This window comes from Alligator mississippiensis, chromosome 11, assembly GCF_030867095.1.
Source record: "Alligator mississippiensis isolate rAllMis1 chromosome 11, rAllMis1, whole genome shotgun sequence".
Classification (NCBI taxonomy): Eukaryota; Metazoa; Chordata; order Crocodylia; family Alligatoridae; genus Alligator; species Alligator mississippiensis.
In genome coordinates this window covers 599,612-620,440 of record NC_081834.1, presented here as the reverse complement: position 1 = coordinate 620,440, position 20,829 = coordinate 599,612, and the positions used below count along the sequence as shown (strand labels likewise).

General features: G+C 59.8%; 1 protein-coding gene across 9 annotated transcripts in view; it reads left to right on the top strand.

Annotated features, from left to right (window-relative positions):
* PPIP5K1 (diphosphoinositol pentakisphosphate kinase 1) overlaps positions 1–20,829 on the top strand; it is a 65,048-nt gene that overhangs the window by 37,906 nt on the left and 6,313 nt on the right. For 7 of the 9 annotated variants that reach the window (XM_059714434.1, XM_059714433.1, XM_019496728.2 and 4 more), the window contains 5 exons: positions 2,014–2,130; positions 2,610–2,774; positions 3,722–3,812; positions 10,375–10,497; positions 13,847–13,909. In XM_059714434.1, the coding sequence (XP_059570417.1) occupies positions 2,014–2,130; positions 2,610–2,774; positions 3,722–3,812; positions 10,375–10,497; positions 13,847–13,909 (559 nt within the window). Of the gene's footprint in view, positions 1–2,013; positions 2,131–2,609; positions 2,775–3,721; positions 3,813–10,374; positions 10,498–13,846; positions 13,910–16,320; positions 17,928–20,829 lie in introns of those variants that run through there. The other 2 variants (XM_059714438.1, XM_019496727.2) reach the window with 2 other exon arrangements.

Sequence of the window (20,829 nt, the reverse complement as noted above, 5' to 3'; positions counted from 1 at the left end):
CCTGGGGCAGCATCTCCTGCTTACTGGGGCAAAGTGGAGCAGAGTCTTCAGACCCATGTGCATTTAATGGATGAGCTGTAGCATGGCTGTGAAAGCAGCACCTACAGCCAGGTGCCTGAGCTGCTACCTGCCCCCCCTGGAAGGGAAGTGTCCCAGAGACTCTGGAGACTGGCTGTAAGGTGGCCTGTGGTTACGTCTGTGAGATCTGGAGGCAAAGTAGTCTGGCCTGGCCCTGGAGCCTGGAGTCTTGTTTCAGGGCATGGGGCCTCCCCTGCTGCCCTTTTCTGTCTGCAGCAAGAGGTACACAGAGCCCTTCAGGTTTGCTGTGGCTTGTTAACCTCCCCTGGATGCAGGGGAAGGGAGCATGGCCCCCATGTGGGGGTCTGGGGTCTGGGACTGATCTCGTGTGGGGTGAACGACCAGATCTCTGCATGTGTTAAATGTCATATTGTCTTGTGTACACCCCACCCCCATATAAAACATCCCCTGTGTTTGGAAGACAGCACGAAGAGAAAAATCTCTTCCTTTTTGTAGAAACTAAGCAGCAGCAGCTAGGGGGCCAAGCCTACTCCAAGCCTGCTACCAGCCCTGTGCACCGGTTGTGGCCCACAGACCAACCCCACGTGCTGGCCTGCACGGTGCACAAGCCAGGGGCTCCCCATAGGGCTGGAGCTTTGGCAGCGCAGGAGAGGTGGCAACATTAACAGCCATGGCTCCTACAGCCGCGGCAACTAATGCCGGCAGAAAGTTGAGCTCCCTTGCCACAGTTGCTGGGCCTGCGGGCCTCTGGTTTTCTTGCATATGACGAATGCCCCCATTTTCACCAACTAGTTGGGGGGGTGGGGGGGAGAGCAGGTTATATGCGAGGAAATACGGCAGTTAAGAAGCACTGAGCTAAAACTTGGTAGCTGCCGGATGTCAGTGATCAAACCTGGGGGCGGTACATGGAAACAGGCTGCCGTCCTGACCCATTGTACATGTGTGTGCACCCTTGGTGTTTTAAAAGAACTGACTTCCCTGGCTGAATAAGATCATGATTAACACTTGTTAAAAGTGATTTGCAGGGAAGAGCTAAAAGCAATGCGGATGGTGGTTAGGAGGTGTGTAAATACGTGGGTAGATTTCACAGTTTCAGGAGGCGGCTTTCTTGGTTAGATGAGAAGGGAAAGCAGCAACCAAAAAGCAAAAAGGAAACGGGGGGAATTGATGGTGATTGCTGTATGTGAGGTCTTGATGCAGAAATTATGGGGGAGATTTGACCCCTGTTGTACAGGTCAGACTTCTGGCCATAACATCTATGACATTAGAAGTCAACACAATGCAGATGATTGATAAGGGAAGCCAAAGATATTAAACATCTAATCAGGTTAAATGACACTAAGAAGACATTTAAATATATTTGCCACAAAATAAATCCTAGCAAGAGTAGCATTTGCTGGAAAAGGCAAAGCATTAGACACATTTCAGTTTAGTGTTGGTAGGGGGAGCCGCTGGCGAGAAGCTGAAGCTATACAAATTTAGACAAGAAAACAAGGTGAGAATTTCACCAGCGAGACAGACAGCTTGCTTGGGGCATGGCAGAGCATCCCTTTCTACAGGATCTGCACTAACTTGGCCAGAGGTTGCAGGCTGGGGGCATTGCAGCAAAGCTCTCTAGTCTCACCTCCTTCGTGACAGGGCCGAGTCCCAGCCATCTATTTCATCAACTTTTGGGAGCACCTCTATCAATGTGAAGCAAAAGAAGTGGGGCTGGGAGGCAGTCCTACACCATGTGGCAAGTGTTGGGTTTGTGGAGGGGCAAGGGCCTGTCCCTGTTCTGTTGGGAGGTTCCTCTGGGAGCAGCTCTGTGCCAGCAAGTATAGCCCCACTGGGTCTGCCCCAGACATGTCTCATTGCTTCTGCGAGCTCTCCAAGGGGCCTTGGGATGCCTGCTGTACTGGCAAGGCAAGAGCAGGTCTTTGGCCTGGGCAGGAGCCCATGTAGAAGGCGACTGACGTGTGTATGTGTCTCCAGGACCCATCCTCAGAGGAGCGATTTCACGTGGAGCTGCATTTCAGCCCTGGGGTGAAGGGCTGTGAGGAGGATGGAAATGTCCCTACAGGGTTTGGCTTTCGCCCTGCATCAGCGGAGGTGAGTCTGGCTGCTGGGCTCCAGTCCAAAGACTGGGCTGGGCTGTGTAGTGAGGTTCAGGCTTGAGCCAGGACTGCTCCTGGGAGCTCCAGCACCATGCCACGGCACAGGCAGCGTGCCCATGTTGCCTTGAGACAGCCTTGTGCTGGCAAGGGCAGGTCCTACCCTCAGGAAAGCACGTTGCTGGGGAGAAGGCTCCAGTTCTTCCCTGGCTACTGGAGGGCTGGGTGCAGTCGGTCACACTCCAGTTAGCCTGTGCCAGCGGCTGTGCGGTCTGTGGTGGCCCTGTCTCCAGTCCCCTCTTCCCAGCGAGTGGAGGAGCAGCATTCCTGCTCCGGCTGTGCAGAGGTGTTGGGGCCACGTCCACGTGCGGAGACAGCGTCCTGCTGACCCAACCCTGCCAAGGGTGAAGCCTGGAAGGAGCCCAGCTGGGTGACCCACTGCTTGCCGTGGTCATGATGCTGCCGTTCTCGCTGCAGAACGAAGAGAAGAAGCCGGACCAGGGCAGCATGGAGGATCTCTCCAAGGTGAAGAACATCACTGAGACAGACCGAGCGCAGCTGAGGTCACCGCTGCCCTCCGAGATGGTCAGCGTCCAGCGGAGGTCACCCCTCATCCGGAACCGCAAAACAGGGTCCATGGAGGTAATGAGGGTAGGGGGTCCTGGCAGCTTGGTCTGACTGTCCCAGCAGCCCCATGGGCCTGGACCCCGATCCCGACAGCTGTCCCAGCATCCTCAGCCGTGTCGCTGGGGGACTAGGTGCGCCCAGGGGGAGCAGACTCCTTGAAGCCACTTCAGGCCACGACCACCCATCTCCTGGAGGCTTGTGCCATTCGTGCTGCCTGACAGCCCTGGTCTGCCCAAAGGCCAGGGCACTTCTAGGACAGTCCACATGCTGTCCTGACCAGCGCAGCTGACGCCCCCTCCTCTTCCAGCTCCTCCAGGCACTGAGTGCAAGCACTGGAGCCCACCAGACCTGGAGTTGCCTCCCCCTGAGAGCGAACTAGCTCCGTTGCCATCTGTTTTGTTTCCAGTCGGGGCAGAAGTTGTGGGGTTTTCTGGTCTCCAGGGGTGGACATCTGCTTTGTTTATTGTTATATTATTATGTGTGTGGCACCCAGGGCCTGTACAGTGACAGGCAGGCAAGGGATCCCCACTGGGGCAGAGCCACCATGGCACAGAGAGGGGCTATAGGAATCCTGGGAGGGGAAGGAGCATGTTCTGGTGACTGGAGCAGGATCTGGGGTGCAGGGGTGCCCTGAGGTCTGCTGCTGGTCTCACGATGGGTTGCTGGGCATGTCTGCAGCACAGATGGGCAGGGCATTAGTCTGAACAGTGGCACAGCTGCAACGTGGAGCTTGCGTGGCATGGTGCAGCGTGCTCTGCCCTTACAAGGTCACTTCCCAGGGCAGGCAGCTGATCTACAAGGGGTGGATGCACATTTACCCCTGCTGCCTCTTGAAAACATCCCTCCCCCTGCCCACAGCCACATGGCCACTTCTCTCCCTCACTGACATGCACAGGCCTGTGAGGTGGGCAGTCACGGCCACAGGGACGCTCCAGAACTGACTGTGCCATTTGTCCCTGCAGGTGCTGTCTGAGTCCTCCTCCAAGTCGGGTGGGTATCGCCTCTTCAGCACCTACTCCAGGCAAGCGTCTGAAATGAAGCAAAGTGGCCTAGGTATGCGCCTGCCCTCGATGCTCTCTCCTCTGCCTCTGTGTCTGTATATACATCTGTCCGTCCCTCCAGGTGTGCATCTGACTCCTATGCCACGTGTGTCTGTATATGTATTCTGTCATGTCATATCGCACACAGAGTGCTCACTGTCTCCTTGCGGGGAAAGCGCACGGGTGTCCCTGGTAGCAACAGGGCCCAGTGCTTGGCTGCTGTGCTGTGCATTGCTTTGTGCTCAGCAGGAGCAGGGCTTTTGCATGCAGTCCCTGGCATGCTCAGGGCCTGTCGGGTGAATGGGCTTGCAGGGCTCTTCTCCAGGAGCTGTGATGGTGTCTGCTCCCTCCTTAGCCTTAGCTCTGGTGACAGCTGGTCTCCCTGGGGAAGAGCTTGGCCTCTCTTGCTAGGCAAGTGGCAGCCCAGAAGGCTTCTAGGCGCTGCCACTGCTCCTGGTCAGTGAGGACCCTGGCTGCTGGGGCAGGCACAGATGGTCTCCAGCTCCTCATGCTACTGTGCTGAGCTGAGCAGGAGGCAGCAGCAGTAGGAGCAGCCGTGGGCCTTTGTCGTCTCCAGCCGGAGTCTGTGGGTGGAGAGCAGAGCTCCTCATTCTCTGGACCCTGCGGAAGGAGGGTTCTGTGATCTGTCTGGAGCCTGGGGCTCTGCAGCTTGCTCTTGCCCAGCGGGACCGTAACAGGTCAGGACAAAGCGTCTTGTTGGAAATTGTGAACAATCTGTGAGACTGACTCATGCCACAGAGTGAGGAAGGTGTTCCCTTGGGGCAGTGCAGAAACACCACGCCAGCCTCTCCTCTCGCTCAGCAGAGCAGGAATACTTACGGTTTCCAGCACAGTCTGGCATCACTTCAGAGGTGACCTGCAAAGGGAGTGCGCGTGCACCAATGCCCTTGGCAGCATGTCTGTGGTGTCTGATGAACTCCCAGAGGGTTTTGTCCACAAAAAGCTGCCCTGCTTGTGTTTTACATCAGCCAGGAATCAGACTGAATTTCTCAGCTCTACCTCCTCTACAGCCTGATGCATTGCAGCCTCATGGAGAGGGAAGGGAATTCTGGTCCTGCACTGAAATGCTGCTCATGTCTAACCTGCTGAGCTGCGGTGTCTCAAGCAGGGGGGGGCTGTGTACTGGACCGGGCAGGGAAGAGGCTGGAATTGCTGCTTTGGCACTGGAGCGAGGAGGTGGCTGGGACCCAGGCTGAAGGACAGATGCAGCTAGCACGGTGAGCATTGATCACCCCCAGCCTGACAGCGAGAGGGTTGTCTGTCATAACGAAGGGCAGCACATTCATACCCAGTGGGCAGAGCCACTTCCCAGAGCAAAGGATCTGTTCCGATGTATCTGGGAAGCCACCCTCCTGTCTGGGCTTGTGATGGGCTGAATCGTTTCCAGGCTCTTCCAGTTCTGCATCACATTTTGAGAGGTGGGAGAAAATAACATCTAAAGCCAGAGAGAAGCAGGCATTGGATCTGGGCAGCATCAGCCACACGCTGTGGGAGGCAGAGACAATCCCTCGCTCCGAGCTTGGGCACCTGCGGCTGAGTGGGTTGAGGAAGCCCAAGGTGGCCATAAGCTTTCCCTAGGCTGGGTGGGAGCCTGGAGCAGGCAGGAGGGTCCGAGGCTTTCTGGCTGAGCTGGCTTGTTTGTATGTGGCTGCTGAGTGCACAGCCAGCGTTCCTGAGCCAGGAAATCCACATACCAGTCGCACGTGCAGGGTAGCACATGCATTCTTTTGGCCAGGCTTGCAGCGAGCCCCGGGATCTCTTCCCCACAGCGGAGAATTGCCGTGTGGACCATGCTGCCTGGCTTTCCGTTGTGGCCAACAATTTCATAGACATTAGGGACTGGAAGGGACCTTGTGAGATGATCGGGTCCAGCCTCCCTCCACCATAGGCAGGAAGTCAGCTGGGATCAAGTGACCCCAACAAGAAATATATCCACCTGTTTTTTTGAAAGAGTCCACAGTACGTGCTTGCACCACCTCCTGGGGGAGTCTGTTCCAGACCCTGGACACATGCACTGTAAAGAACATTTTTCTTATGTCTAGACTAAATCGGCTTTCCTGGAGTTTATGGCTGTTAGACCTTGTTATCCCTTGGGGAGCTCCGGTGAACAGCTGTTCTCCCAGGTCCTCATGTACCCCTCTTATATAATTGTAGACTGCCACCAAGTCCCCCCTGAGCCTTCTTTTCTCCAGACTGAAGAGTCCCATGTCTCTTGGCTTCTACTCGTATGGCCTGCCCCCAGGCCTTGGATCAAACAAATAGCTCTCCTCTGGACTCTCTCAAGCTTCTCCACATCATTCCTGAAGTGGGGGGCCCAGAACTGGATGCAGTACTCCAGCTGCGGTCTCATCAGGGCCGAGTAAAGCAGGAGGATGTCTTCCCTGGCTTTGCTTGAGATGCATCGGTGGATGCATGCCAGAATTTGGTTAGCTTTGCCAGCCACAGCATCACATTGGTGGCTCATTCATCTTGTGGTCAGACAAGACCCCCCCCCCAGGGTCTTTCAATCATGGTGCTGGCGAGCGTAATACTGCGGAGCCTGTAAGTGTGTTGGGGGTTCTTCCTACTGAGGTGCAGCACCTTGCACTTCTGCATTGAAGGCCGTCAGGTTTTGGTTGGCCCACTTTTGAGAGCGTGTCCAAGTCGGCCTGTATCTCCAGCCTGTCCTGTGGTGTGACCACCCTACCCTATAATTTGTTATTGTCTGTGAATTTGGCCAGTTCACATCTGACTCCCGAATCCAGATCATTGATGAAGATGTTAAAGAGTACTGACCCAGTACCAAGCCCTGAGGGACTCCGCTGGTCACCCTGCACCATGTTGATTTTTCTCCTGTCAACTAGTACTCTTTGAGTCTGACTCTGTAGCCAGGTGCCTAGCCATTGGACCGTATGATGATCAAGGCCACAGTTCCCCAGCTTAACCATAAGGACATCGTGGGGAACTAGGTCAAAGGCCTTCTTGAAGTCCAGATAAATGATGTCCACGTCATCTCCCTTTTCCAGGGCACGTTACCTGGTCAGGCAAGACCTGCCAGTCACAAAGCCATGCTGGCTGGCATTCGAAAGCTTGCCTTCCATCAGTCTGGTGTTGATGGATCCCTTGACAATTTTCTCCAGGATTTTTCCAGGGACAGACATAAGACTTGATTGGTCTATAGTTCCCCAGGTCATCCCTCCTCCTTTTCTTGTAAATAGGGACCACATTGGCTCTTTTCCAGTCATCTGGGACCAAACCTGAGCGCCATGATTTTTCAGATATCTCTGCCAGCGGAGGATGCAATGATGTCTGCCGGCTCCTTCAAGACCCTCGGGTGCAATCCGTCTGGGCCCGTGGACTTGAGAATGTCCGGTTTCTCAAGGTGTCCCTTCACCGGCTCCACATTGATTCTGGGCCCGTCACCCACTCCCAGAATGATTTGTGTCGTTCCAGACAGTGTGATCATCCTGGGAGGGTGACAATTGACAGTACTTGGCAGAGGGCTCGACAGGTTCATGCAGGGTCACTCTGTCAGAGCGGGAAGTAGCAGAGGAGGGCACAGCACCCCGATCAGGACTCCTCTCCCCTCAGCATGCTGGAAGCCCTGACGGGAGAGGAGGAGACCAGTCTAGATGGCTTCTGCACAAGCACTCCCCCTTAGCCTCCACCCTGTGCTCCAGAGCTACAGGGCAGTGGGCTAGAAGTGCCTGCCACTGCCCCACCCTGCTGTACAAATGGCTTCCTCACGGCTGGAACATCTGCCAGGCAGGGGCATCCGGAGCTTCTGGTTCAGACCCTCCTGTTGGTGTGTTTCATCGGGGCAAGTTTCCGTGCGGCTGAAGTTCTAGTTCTCAGACATTCTCTAATCCTCTCCGAGAGGTGCTGGCCACACAGATGGCAGGACCTACTTTCTCCCTCCACCTGACTGGATCCCCCATGCTGGCCCAAGTGGTTGTAAGGTCTTCCACCTCAAACGTCTGAGTGGCAGCAGTATCTGCTGCTCCCCCAGGACCTTGGTTGTGCGAGGCCCCTGAGCAGGGCTGTCAGGGATCCTGCTGTTCAGTGAGAACCTCGCACCACCTGCTTGGGGCACACGGGCACTGGGAGCGGATCCTGTTGACAGTCCCTGGATGAGCCAGTTTCTGCAGGGTCTGTTCCACCCCTGTCATTGTACCGTTGGCAGGATGTGTGAAACAGCAGCGACAAGGGTTTGGTGTGGGGTGAGTGATGCCCTGCAGGGGATAGCAGGACAATAGAGAATATCCTTCTGGAAAATACAGCATGAAAACAGAACCATGCCCTTGACACGGGGCCCTTTAAGGACTGGCTGGCAGGCATAGCTGAACGAAGGGTCACTCTGGTTGCAAGGAAGCTTTTGTACGGAGGATTCCTCATGCCAGGACCCGAGCTGAGTGCCTCTGGCCCTCCGTGTGCCTGTGGCTGCACGCTGGAGAAGGGAGCTCAAACTTCAGGCTTCCCTATGGTGCAGGCCAGTGTAGTCGGAGGGCAGCGAGGAGCTCTGTCCTGAGACTGAGTCTTGCAGCAGGCTTAGCCCTTTACTGTGGCTCCAGGACAACCTTGGGTTATCAGCGCACGCCCAGACTTCTGGCTGGGTAGAGTTGTCTGCTGCACCAGAAAGCAAGGTCAGAGCCTGGCGCTGTGCTCCAAAGGCCCCTGCCCAGTGCTTGGGGCTCTGCATCTCTCCTGGGAAGCATCGCCCTTGGCTCCACATGCGGCCCATCCATCACAATTGGTACCAGCACAGACCGGCGTGGGCAGAGCGCTGGCTAACGGGTGCAGAACCCCGAGCATCGTGCCCACAGCTACCATTGCACTGCTCCACGGGCTCCCTCCTGGGTCCCCCCGGCAGGACTCTTGCGGGCACTGGCTGTGAGCCCGGCCCAGGTGGGAGCACAGCAGCGACAGCCCCCATTGGAGGCCTCCCTGGGGAGGCCTCATGCTTCCTACATCTCAGGTGTCAGGTCCCAGTATTTCTGTCTGTGAGCCAAGGAGATCTTGGCCTGGGCACCCCCAGCTGGCAGCAGCTGAGCAAACTCCAACCGCACAACCTATGGATCGCTCACAGAGAGCCTGAGATGGAGGTGGAGCTGGACTGGGGCCCTGCCCTCCCAGGTCCCAGCTCTCTGCCCCCTCCACAGACCATCCTGCTCCCTGGGCTCACAGGGGTCATGTACACAGACTGTCCCAGCATGAGCATGGTCTAGGTGGGCACTGCCCAGTGCCCTGGAGTAGAGCCACTGTGCTGGCCACAGACAACAGACATCTCAGACTGGATTTCTGGAGAAACTTCCTTGGAGGCACCTGGCAGGATGACAGGAGCTTTGCTGCTCTCAGGGACTCGTTGAAGGAGCAGGTCTCTGGGTTTCATGCAGCCTAGAGCGGTGGCCATGAGCTGAGCCAGGCTCGCGTGGAGGCATCTTGGGCAGTTGAAGAGCGTTAACTGGGGGAAAGCAGAGAACCCTTGCAGCTCTGCAGAGCGGTGCAGAAGGGTGTCCCTAGCACAGCAATGCCCACGTTGGGGGTGCGGGAGCCTCGGAAGGTGTGAGGCCCAGGCTCTCCTTGCCTGGCTGCTCTGCTGGGAGGCGAGCTAGCAGCTGCAAGAGGGTGCCGCTCGGTCCCAGGAACATGGAGCAGTGCCTGGCAAGGGCCCAGTGTCCTGGACTAGCAGCAGGAAGGCCATGTCCCTGCAACTCCCCTGCTGCTCCTGACTGGCTGGGCTGAGCATGCGCATGCCTCTGCCTGTGCTGCCATTGCCTCACTGCTCCATGCAGGCGTACTCCTAAAACCTGAGTTGTGGCAGGGAAGGGGCTGCAGGTCCTGGTTCTCAAAGGCTTCCCAGCCTGTGCTTGGAGATCATCAGCTGCTCGGAGCCTGCATAGGGGTTGCCCTGCCAGGCCCGGGGAGGCCAGTTCTGCTGTGCATGCCCCCTCCCCCTGGCGCTGTGTGCACACTGAGCCCACCCAAAGGCAGTGGCAAAGCAGGGGGTAGGGCTGTCTGCTGCTCTCCACCACACCAGAGCCAGGCCTGGCGAGCAGGGTATCCCCGGAGCAACTGCATCACCATGGCTCTGGGTTTGGTGCATGTGACCGGAGGAAAAGGGTCCTTGAGAGCGGCCTGGTTAGACGTGCCCCTGGCATCCTATGGGAACATCCAGGCAGCTCAAGGCAGAGGGGTGCCAGGCCCCATCTGGGCAGGACTGGTTGGAGACTGCTGGCCGCAGCAGCCCCCTGCCTGCTGCAGGTGCCCCTCCCTGCCCAGCCCATAGACGGGTCCCATCCTGCTGCTGACCCCTAGTCACTGCTTGCTCTCGGGTGCTGCCGCCCCTTTGGGCATTTCTGCTAGAAGCAGCTGGGGAGGTGCCCCAAGCCTGGGGAGGGGGCATCCAGCAACCAAGGCTTCTGTCTGACTGCCAACTTCTGCCAGTGCTCTCCCGGGGGCAGGGGATTGCTGCCCCATCCCAAAGCTCATCCCTTGGTGAAGGAGTGCATACCCTGCCTCCCACCACCCTGCGCAGGCCATGGAGATGTGACTAATGTAGCCCTGTGCCTTTCCAGGGTCGCAGTGCACCGGGCTGTTCAGCACCACTGTGCTGGGAGGCTCCTCCAGCGCCCCCAACCTCCAGGACTACGCGCGCAGCCACGGCAAGAAGTTTGCCACCAGCCTGACCTACAAAGACGGTACGTGTGTCCTCTGCACACAGGTGCAGCCGGTGGGGGGGACTCGCTGCCCTAAGCTGTTACCAGGCAAGGCTTAGCAAGGCCTCCAGGGACATGGATCTGAACAGGCACGCATCCACCCATGCACGTGCCAGTGCCAGTTGCCTTGGATGTGTGGGGTGCACGGTCCTGACTGTCTGAGCATTGGTGGGAATGGGAGGGAATCCCCCAGCCGCTCCGAGATCGCAGGGCTCAGCCCTTGCTCTTGGTAGTCGGACTTTGCCTGCTCTGGAGGTGGCCGGGCCAGAGGCCTGCTGGGAATTCCCACATGCTCATGGAACCGTGTCTGAGTCCCGCTCCTGCAGCTCGTCCTGCTCCAGTTTGTGCGTGGGTTGGGGCTGCCTGCCCTGCGTGTGGGGTGACCGGGGCAGTGGGGTCAGGACAGCAGTGTGGGGGAGGGGGGTGTGGGGAGGCACCCATGGGAGACCCGGTGAGCACCCCGTGTTCTAGCGGTGGCACTTGGCCGATGGGGATGCCAGGAGGAGATGACAAGCTCCTTGCTGTCACTGACTTGCCCCTGAAGCTGCATGAAGACTGCCCAGCACAACAGGCTGCTGGAGTGCACGTTGGCTTGCCCCCACGTCGGCCCATGCACTGTTGGCGGGGGGCCGATGTGTTGCACCACGTGGAGAGCGCCTGTTCACATCATGCTGTTGAGATGCAGGGTGGGCTGCCCCTGCCCCTTCGCCCCTGGAGTGCAGGGTGCTGGGATGGGCTGGAGGGCAGCTGGTTGCTCCAGGTCTTGTAGGCACCTGTACAACATGAATCAAAATGACAGGAGCAAGGGGCAGGGGCTGGGCTGTCAAGCTGGTGTGGAGAGGGTGTTTCCAGCTCGCAGAGAGCCCTGGCCCCTTGTCCCTGCCCCACATTGACTGTGGCTACGGCTGCGGCTGCCTAAGAACTGCTCTGTAGCCCCCAGTAGCTGCTGACTGCAAAGGAAAGTGCAGGGATGGGGCCTGTCGGAGTTCCCCTGCACAGCAGGAGAGGGCAGCAGCCACCAGCCTCAGGTGCCCACAGCACTGGGGCCAGGAGGCACGAGCTGGGAGCTGGACTGCAGGATGCAGCAGGGGCTCCATGTTGCAGGCAGGTGGGGAAGCTGCGGGCAGCCATGCCAGGTCACCTTCTTCCTGGAGTGCTCAAAGGCAGCACCACTCCTTAGGGAGAAGCAGGTACAGAATTGACCTGCCTGAGGCCATGCATCCAGTCCAGCAATCAGAGTGCACCCCAGGGCTTCCCAACCCTAACCCCATGTGCTAGGGCTGGAGCCAGGACCAGTCGGCAGCTTCCCACTTGCTGTTAGCCAAGAGCCTGGACCCTGGGCAGTTCCCAGCTGTCTGTGTGTGATCCCTGTGCCAGGCCCCTGCATGCGCCTTTTTGGAGGTCCAGGTCCACATGGAGGGGCAGGTGTTACCTGATTAGACTTGTGGGCGCCTGGTCCTCCCAGACAAGCTGCACAGTCGTGTACCTCTGTTGCATGGCGGCTGCTTCGCGCTGTCTCTGCTCCATACTGCTGGCACCTCCCTGTGCTGCCTAGGCGGCCAGGAGGAAGCTGGAGGTTTCTGCACCAGGCAGGAGGACGCAAAGGCACAAGGTGCCTTGGGGAGGCAGCTCAGAGCAGAGGGAAGTGCTCAGGCTGAATACTTTGCTTACATAGGCAGCACAGGAATCACCCACATATGCTGGTATTTAGGCTGTTTCTAGGTTGCAGTCCCCTGCCCTGGAGACGCCAGCTGCAGCTTACACTGTGCTTGGGTGTGTTGTGCCAGCTGTGCCTGGCGCGTGCTCCCAGCAGTGCTAGGAACGGTTCTGGTAGAACGAGTGCTTGCATTGCAGAGCACAACTCTGTCCCAGCGACTGAGTCTCGCACATGAGCCGAGGGCAGTGTGACGGTGCCGCACCCTGCGCCCGTGCCCTCTGCCAGAGGTGGCATCGCTGCAAAGTGGCAGCTCATGTCTCCGTGCCCGGCGCTGGGAGAGTGCCGTGGGGCTGTCTGCACAACGACAAATCCACAGCTGGTGCATGGAAGTAACAGATGGTGCCATCCCCTCGTGGTGGTGGTTGGCCTCGGGCCTGCCTCTGGCCCCCTCAGCGCACATCGGGGTGGGCTCATGCTCCGCCATGTTAGGCTGCTGGTGCTGTAGCAGCCGCACTCGGCCGGGAGCTCAGGGGCTGACTGAGGCACGAGACCAAATTCTCCTCTCATGGCTGACTTGGGGTAGAGAGGGTCCAGCAGCGGTAACATCAGCTTGTTTTGTTGCTGCCCTGTCAGGACCAGGTGGAGGACCTCAGGCTCCAGGGTCGTCGGTACAGCGAGAGGTGCAGAAACGTAGCCGAGTCTTAGAACATGTTGTCGTGACTGCAGGCCCTGAGCATGCCTGGCCTGCAGCAGCGCACACCCGTGCCCGGAGGCACCTGGAGGGCTGCCCCTGCGTTGGGACCCCCGATGGGGGGAGGCCATGGGGGGCAATGGAAGCATGAAAGAAATGCGTGAGAGCCATGAATTCCCAAGCCCCGGGAAGTCTGACCGGTGGGCTGCACCGAACCCAGCTGGGGCCCATCGCCTGCTTTCTCAGCCTGATCCGAGCCACCCTGCCCTGTCGCCTCTGAAGGGCAGCCTGAACCGTCTGGGGGGTTTGGGCCTGGCCGGTAGGCTATGGAAGTGGGAGACGTGTCCTGAGAGCCCAGCCCTTTGTCCCATTCCACGCTTGAGTCTGCTCATGTCTCTCACTGCGTAACTCGTGCAGAGCAGGGCCCAGCGGGGCCTGGCCCGTGCCCCAAGCAGCAGCGCCGGGGCCAAGGCAAGTGGCCAGACCCCCTATGTGGCCATGGCAGCAGCGGGACTGTGTCCAGACTCATCCTGGTCTCTGTCAATCTGACTGTCGCATTCAAGTCCTAGGTGCTCTGCTTAGCCCAGGCAGAGGGTTGTGTCTGGGGCTGCGGCTTCCCACTGGGCTCTCGGTGGCTGCGGGGAAACAGTCTCTTGGGGACTCCCCTGTCCCCAGGAAGTGTGGAGCAGCTGGGCAGTGGTGTGCTTTGCTTCCTCCTGTGGCATCGTGCCTGCCTGGGCGAGCACGCCCTACTCCCCCGGATGCCAGGGTGAGGCGAGGCACCCTCGGGGCTAGGCATGGGTGGGAGGGGAGGGCCTTCCGGGCTCCATCAAGAGATGCAGACACGAGGCGCAGCAACACGTCTGGGGAGCAGATGGGCTCAGGCCAGTGGCGGGTTAGCCAGGAGCGAGCTGGAAGCATGCGGAGGCTCGGGGCATCCCGAGGAGGCCGTTAACTGAGACGATGTGTTTTTATTTCCTCAGAGCTCTTGTCTATGCCAGCCGTAAAACGATTTTCTGTGTCGTTTGCAAAGCATCCGACTAATGGTACGTGTGCTTCCTTGATTTGACGTTCCCTCACACTTCTAACCCATCTGCACGTCTCAGTCTCTGCACGTCTCCTTTGGTGTCCCCCTCCCTCCGGCCTTCTCGTGTTCTCTGCGCGTCTGTGTCTGGTGTCCGACTGTGTCTCACCTTCCCCATTGCCTCGCTGTGACTAACTCGCTCACTCATCCTTTGTGTAACCGTCCCGAGGGGCTGGGGGGAGGCAGGAGCCGTGCCCTGCCTGACGGGAAGCCAGCACTGTGGCTCCTGCAGCCAAGCAGGAGCAGGTTCCTGCGGCGCTCCGAGCTCTGTGCTGGCATCAGGACCTTGCCCTGTGCTCGCCAAGAAGGAGAGAGGTTTCTGCCTCATGTCATGGCGGACGCTGTGCTGCAGGTTTGCGGCATCTGCTGCAGCAGCCTGGCTGTGTCTGGACAGCGGCGGGTGAGGCTGCCCTGTCTGCGGTGGGCGCAGTCGGGGGAGCGAGTCTTTTGGAGGTCAGGAGGGCCCAGTGCACGAAACATGGATGGTGGCGCTGGATCCCTCACTCCTAGCGGGCACCTGTGGCAGGGAAAACAGTAAGGAAGCCACAGACGTGTTGGGCACGTGTGCGCAGCACACTTCCCCAGCATGGGGGCCCTGGCCACGCTGGCTCCTGCCAGCATGGCTGTGTCCTGGAGTTGACCACCCACTGCCCCCCAAGGGTGAGCTGGCCTTGCCTTGGCACACGCACCCCCGCTCACAGGGCCCAGGCTGGAGGAGCTCACTTTTAATCACGCACACACACCGGCCCCAGTAGTGTGGGGCTCTGGGATGTGCCAGGCCCTGAAGGGCCTTGTCCCTCCCTTATTCTGTCTGGGCCCCATGGGCTCGCCCCCAGGAGGAGGCAGGTACGACTGAGGGCCGGGAGCGTGGCACAGCTTGCTCCGCTGCCCCCAGGCCAGCAGCCATCAAGGGGAGGGTGTGTGTCTGATGTGACTTCTCATGCTCCTGCATCTCTGCTTCATGTAGCTACTAACCTGGTGCCCGAGCCCATGCCTCTGGCAGCGAGGACAGGCGGCTGTGCCTTGCCCTGTCCACCAGCTTGGGAGGTGCTGTCCACCCAATGTTCAGAAAAGGTTTGGTGCCCAGCTACTGCTTGTAGCCATTCCCTCTTCCTCCCACTGCTGGCAGGGGCAGGGCTGGACTGTAGGCATCAGTGCAAGTCCTTCCGTTACATGCAGGCTGGGCAGTTTCTTTTCCCTTCATCCTGGATCTTCGTGCTCAGTAAACAGGAGGAAATCCCACCCTGCAGTCTGGAGGGTAAAGCTAAGGTCAGAAAAAAGCAGAGGCTGGAGTGAGGGATGCAGGGTTGGCTCTGGGGTCTGCGTGTCTCCCAGGAGGCATCGCAGAAGGGTGGGTGTCCCCTGAGCTGTGGAGGAGCTGCCAGCTGGGACCGTGTCTCGTTCCGTGCCACTCGCTGTGATCGCTGGAAGTGGGCTGTGAGGACATGGCAGGGTTGTGTGCACAGAAGGATCATGCTCTCGCGTGCAGGCAGAGCAGGCCCCTGGGGATCTGTGCTGGACCTGGGCTGCTGCCTCTCCTCCCAAAGATCTGCCTTGGCTCTCCCATGTGTCACGGGCAGGAAACGGGACCAACGTGTGACTTGCTCCCCGGGTGGCAGCAGCATATGTCCCATCTGGCCTGAAGCTCGCAGGCCAGAAAGGGTCCCATGTGCTTTGGTGCATGAAGGGACAGGGCTGGGCTCTCTGCTGCCTGCCTACAGGGCACGCACAAGAGCAGCACGAGGGGCCAGGGCAGTGCTGGCGTGTCCCTCGTGTCCAGAGAGCTCAGCACTCTCATGCCCTCAAGTGACTGTAACTGGCTGAGGCCTCGGCGTTTGCAGAGCCCCTGCGCCGTCTCTTCTGAGCGGAGCCTGGCTCAGTTTTCCCGGCCTCCTCTGCTCCCGGCCTGTAGCTCCTCGCTCCTTTGGGTGGCACGGGGGGACTTGTTGCTCAGGGCTCTGGCCCGCGAGGCTGGACGTGAGTCTCAGCTCCGTGGCAGCGGCAGCCCTGGCCTCAGGGCTGCCTCCATGATCTGTAGCCCAACCTGGGCCTGGTCTGCACAAACGCACTTCTGGGGCTCGTTTGTTCTGGGGAGAGAACCTGCCTGACTCCCTCGGCGCACGGGGTGGGGCAGGTGCTGGCAGCGGGTCCCGCACGCGGGGGTCAGTCCCACCGCACAGCCCCGGTGGCTGGAGGCTCCGGGTGTGTTGTGGGGGCACGTGTGACCTCCTGACAGGTCTGGGCTGACGGCGGGTGGGCACTACTTGGTGGACAGCGTCTGGAGGGCTGCTTGAACTGGGGCTTGGCTCCCCCTCGCCTCCTCTGCCCTCCTCACCGCTTCTCCCCCTCACTCTGTGGCCCCCTCTCCTCCAGATGAGCTCGAGCCCTGCCAAGTGGCCCAGCTGCTGCGCCGCTTTTCCTCCGACTATGCCATGAGCCGGAGCCTGTCCCTGGATGCCGCGCTGGCCCACCACCTCCACCAGTGCTCCTACCACCTGCGCCTCTTCCGGAGCTGGCTGATCTCGGGCCAGGAGGACGTGGAGTGCCTCTACGGTACTGCACGCTGCCGCCACCGCTGCCTGGCGCTGTCTGCTTGGGAATGTGCCGCGTGCTTTGCTCTCTGAAGCGAGAAGCACTCACCCTGTCGGAGCACTCACCCCTGGCATCTCTCAAGCCTGTGGGCTGGCGCTGCAGGGAGGCGCATGCGCTGCTGCAGCCAGGCAGGTCTGGACCCTTCCCGTGCGGGCTGCCCTGGCTGTGTTCATTCCTGGCGTCATGCGTTGCTGCCTCCTTCCAGCCAGAGTGGGCTGTGCTCCCCTCTGCGGGGGCACGCTCATCTATCTGAGATGCTGCTTGGAGCCCGACATGCCTGCCCGTGCCCCGTCTCCAGAGGTGCGCTCCCCTGGTCCCCGGGTTAATGCAGGAGGAGGGAAGGTGGGTGCCAGCTGTTGGAAAGGCTGGCAACTTGGGAGCTGTAGCATGAGGCTGGCACGGCAGCAGGAGGACCCTGCTATAGGCACAGGGGGAGTGAGGTGCTCATGGTGTTTATGCTTCTTCCCGGGGGCAGTGGGCCAAGAGCTCTGTGTTGCATGGCCTCTGCCCTGCCCCCGAGGCACCTTGCTGGGGGGAGCAGCTGGGCATCTCCATGCCAAAGCCCAGGGCCACGAGGGCTTCCAGCTCGCCCTGGCCCCCCCAAGGTTTCTCGGCCTCGGAGCACGTGGCATTCTCGGGGACACGCTCCTGGTGGCTCTGGGGGTCAGCCTGCTCCTGAGACCTGCCTGGCGCATGCGGCTTCTGAAGCGTGCTGTGCTGCATGGGTTGGCTGCTGCTTCGGCCGCAGGAGGGGGCAGCTGTGGGCCGGTTCAGCGAAGCCGGCTCCAGGGCTGTTGCTGCTGGAGGAGGAGAATCCCCCTCTGCAGTCTGTGTCCCCCTGCCCAGCTCTCGCCATCATCCAGCAGCTCGCAGAGGCTGCTGCTGTGCAGCTGTGACCGGATCCGTCCTTGGTCTCCTAGCGACAGCTAAGGAGAGGCAGGACCGCCGAAGGGAAGGGGGAGCAGAGGGACGGGCTCAAAGCCGGGATGAGCATCGTCCCACCTGGAGAACTTGCTCCTCTTGCTCCTTCTCCCTAGGCCCAGCGCTCAGCCCGATCCCCCAGGTGTTACATTGAGGGCGCTGGGGCAGCCCTGGCCCAGCCCCGTGGCAGGATCATCTGCATCACATGCGTGGAAATGCAGGTCTCGCAAGTCCCCCAGAGCAGGACTGGCGCAGGAGCCCATGGCAGAAGCGTGCTTGGAAGCGTCGCCCGGCCTAGGCCTGCACCAGGCCTGAATGGCTCAGCAGTGCCTGGCTTGCTGTGTGCAGGGGTTTTGCCCAATCCATTTTCCCTGCTCCCAGCCTTACTAATCGTTTTCTGTGCTACGCTCCTATCATGCGGGAAAGCGCGCGCATGGGTGTGTAAAACAAAGGAAATTCCAGAGCAAGAGTCGTGCACTCGTGTGATTTGTAAATGCATCTCTGATGGTTTAAAGCTCTTCATTAGCATGCTAGTGGTTTGAGCTAGGGAGTTTCACACCCAAAGTGAGAACGTTCTCGTTCAAAAACGCCAAGTGTCAGAAAATCTGGTCTGGAAAATTACTTCAGTATTGTGCCATGGCTGGTGCCCCAGTGGCTAAAGATACTCACGCTCCCCGGGTGGTGACAGCCATCTGTGCAGATCTCCATGGGGATTCACATACAGAACGAGCACAGCAGGCTGTGATCAGATCTGAACAGTGCAAGCAACCAGTCAGTCAGGGAGGGAGAAATGAGGACTCAAAGCAGTCGCCTCCGGCTGCTCTCGGGTGTTGCTGGGATGAGACGGACAAAAGAGAGGCGAGCGTGCAGAGGGCCTGCCTGCTGTGACCGTCCCCTTCCCTCCCGCTGGGGCAGCCTGCCCCCTCCTCACCATCACCGCAGTCCTGCTGCAGCAGATCAAAGGGCAGCAGAAACCCTCGCCTGCATGTCCTGTCAAAGCAAGGAGCCCCGTTGCTGTCGGCTCGGGGCAGTCCAAGAGCCGCTCTCATCCGCAAAATGTTTTGGGCAGGAAGGGACGAGGGCTTTGGCCTATCCCAGGGCTCCAGAGGACTGATGACCTGCCTCGGGTCTCTGCCTGCCATCACCCCATCCCCACGGCTGCGTGGTTGGCACATGACTCCTGACCCGGATGGGAGTTGCAGATAGCGACCAGCCTGGTCCAGGGAAGGCGGCACCGGGACCCCTCTGCACCAGCTCTGGGCTCCCTCGTGGCCTGTCAGCAGCACTTGGAGTACTTGCACAGCGGTGCCATGCTGCAGTGGCAACCTGCGCGGGCAGAGCAGAGGTCCCCGTCTGGCTGACGGGCTGTCAGGAGCTCGTGTCCAAGGTAGCATACAGCGCACATCAGAGCCCTCCTCTGCTCCACTTGGGACTGTGCCAGGAGAAGGCATTCATCCCTGCATGGAGAACGGAGCGGTGGGAGCCGTGTCGGTCGCAGCAGCTGCAGCCTGTCAGGGAGCCTGAGGGGTTTTGGACAGGGCTCAGTCTGCGCACGGACCCGCAAGCCAGCCAAGGGAGGTTGATGATAACTTGTCTCCAGCTTCTGGGCCCTTGGGTGGTCACAGGTCCAAGCTGCACGACATGGCCCTGCACAGCCCACTCTGGATAAACTGGCTGCAATCCTGCAGGCAGCGTGGCGGCATTAGCGTGGACTCAGCCCAGCTGAGCAGCAGATCCACTCGCACCAGTGCAGCTGCAGCGTAGGACTGGAGCCAGTGCCAGTGCCGGTTCAGATCCATGGACCAGCTGGAATAAAAAGACTTTCCTAGGGGCTTGTTGACCTTGCTCAGACAGGGAGAGAAGTCTGGTGGGCTCCTGACCTCAGGATCTGCCAGCACCTGTGCCGACTTCCTCAGCCCCTTCGCACGTCTGCAGTGGGGAAGAGCCATCGTCTCTGCTCCAGTGAGACCAGGATGCATCAGCACACGGGCCTCGCAGCACCCTTCCAACAGCCTGCTGCCATCTCGGGGCCCCGCAGCAGGGTGGGTGCGCTCCGTGCACCAGGGCAGTCTGCCTTTGGGGAGCACGGTCACCAGCTGCAGGCGCTAGTGCTTCCCAGTGCAGGCACTTGTCCTGAAACGCCCCATGCAGGAGTGACTGCACAGCTGTCTGGCCAGAGGAGAGGCTGTGCACTGGGCTGGTGCTGCATTTGTTGCCAGGTTGCTGTCTGGCAGACGCTGTCTCCCACGTCCAGCGGCCCTGTCGCACTGCTCACCCAGCACGTCGGCGGGTGCAGGGAGCAAGCACTTGCTTTCCTTCTACAGTTCCCAGAGGCTTTCCTCGGACTTTCCTTGGCCCCAGGATTGGAGGTCAGCAGGTGTCGGCCAAGCCGACAGCAGTATTGTGCCTGCCCACCCAGGGCATCGCTGCCGTGCGCATTTCCACACTTCCCGGTGCTGCGGCCTGCTCTCTCAGGGGCTGTGGGGTACCAGCTCTGACATCCAGCTGGCCCCATAGCCGAGGCTCTTGGCCGTGGGCTGAAGCCATTCCCAAGGATGGCAGGCATCCCTGTGAGCCTGGCTCCAGCCCAGTCCCTCCCTGAGCCCCAGGTACCTTGGTGCGGCTGGCTCGCGGCCCCTGAGTGGCAGCCGGCTCTTCCCCTTCAGGGGGTTTCCTGCCCCAAGGCAGGCCTGCGCATGCTGCTGCCCATTTGGGTAAACAAGGCCCACTTCCAGCAGTGCCGCCCCACCAGACTCCCCATCACCGCAGTCATTGGCGCATCAGGGCGAGCCTGCTCCAGGGGTGCTGCTCATGGACTCGTGCGTTTCGGGGCAGGGGAGATGCGGGAGAGAGCAGGAGCTGGCCCTGCCATCCGGTGTTTCCACCTGGCCAGGGTGCAGCACCCAGGGCTGTCCTAGGCATGTCTCATAGTTTCATAGTTGGTCGGGTCAGAAGGGACCTGAGGAGGTCAGCTAGTCCGACCCCCTGCCCTGGCAGGAAAGAGCACTGGGGTCAAACGACCCTAGCAAGGTGTTCATCCAGCCTCCTTCTAAAGCCCCCCAGGGTAGGAGCCAGCACCACTTCTCTTGGAATTTTGTTCCAGATCCTAGCGGCCCTGACAGTGAAGCAGCGCCTCCTGATGTCTAGTCTGAACCTACCCCCCGCCAGCTTGTGTCCGTTGTTTCTTGTAACTCCCAGTAGTGCTCGGGGGAACAGGGACGCCCCCAGTGCCTGCTGGTCCCCCCTGACTAGTTTGTAAATGGCCACTAGATCCCCCTCAGCCTTCTCTTGTGGAGGCTGAACAGGTTCAGGTCCCGTCGCCTCTCCTCGTGGGGCCTGCCCTGCTGCCCCCGGATCATGCGGGTGGCC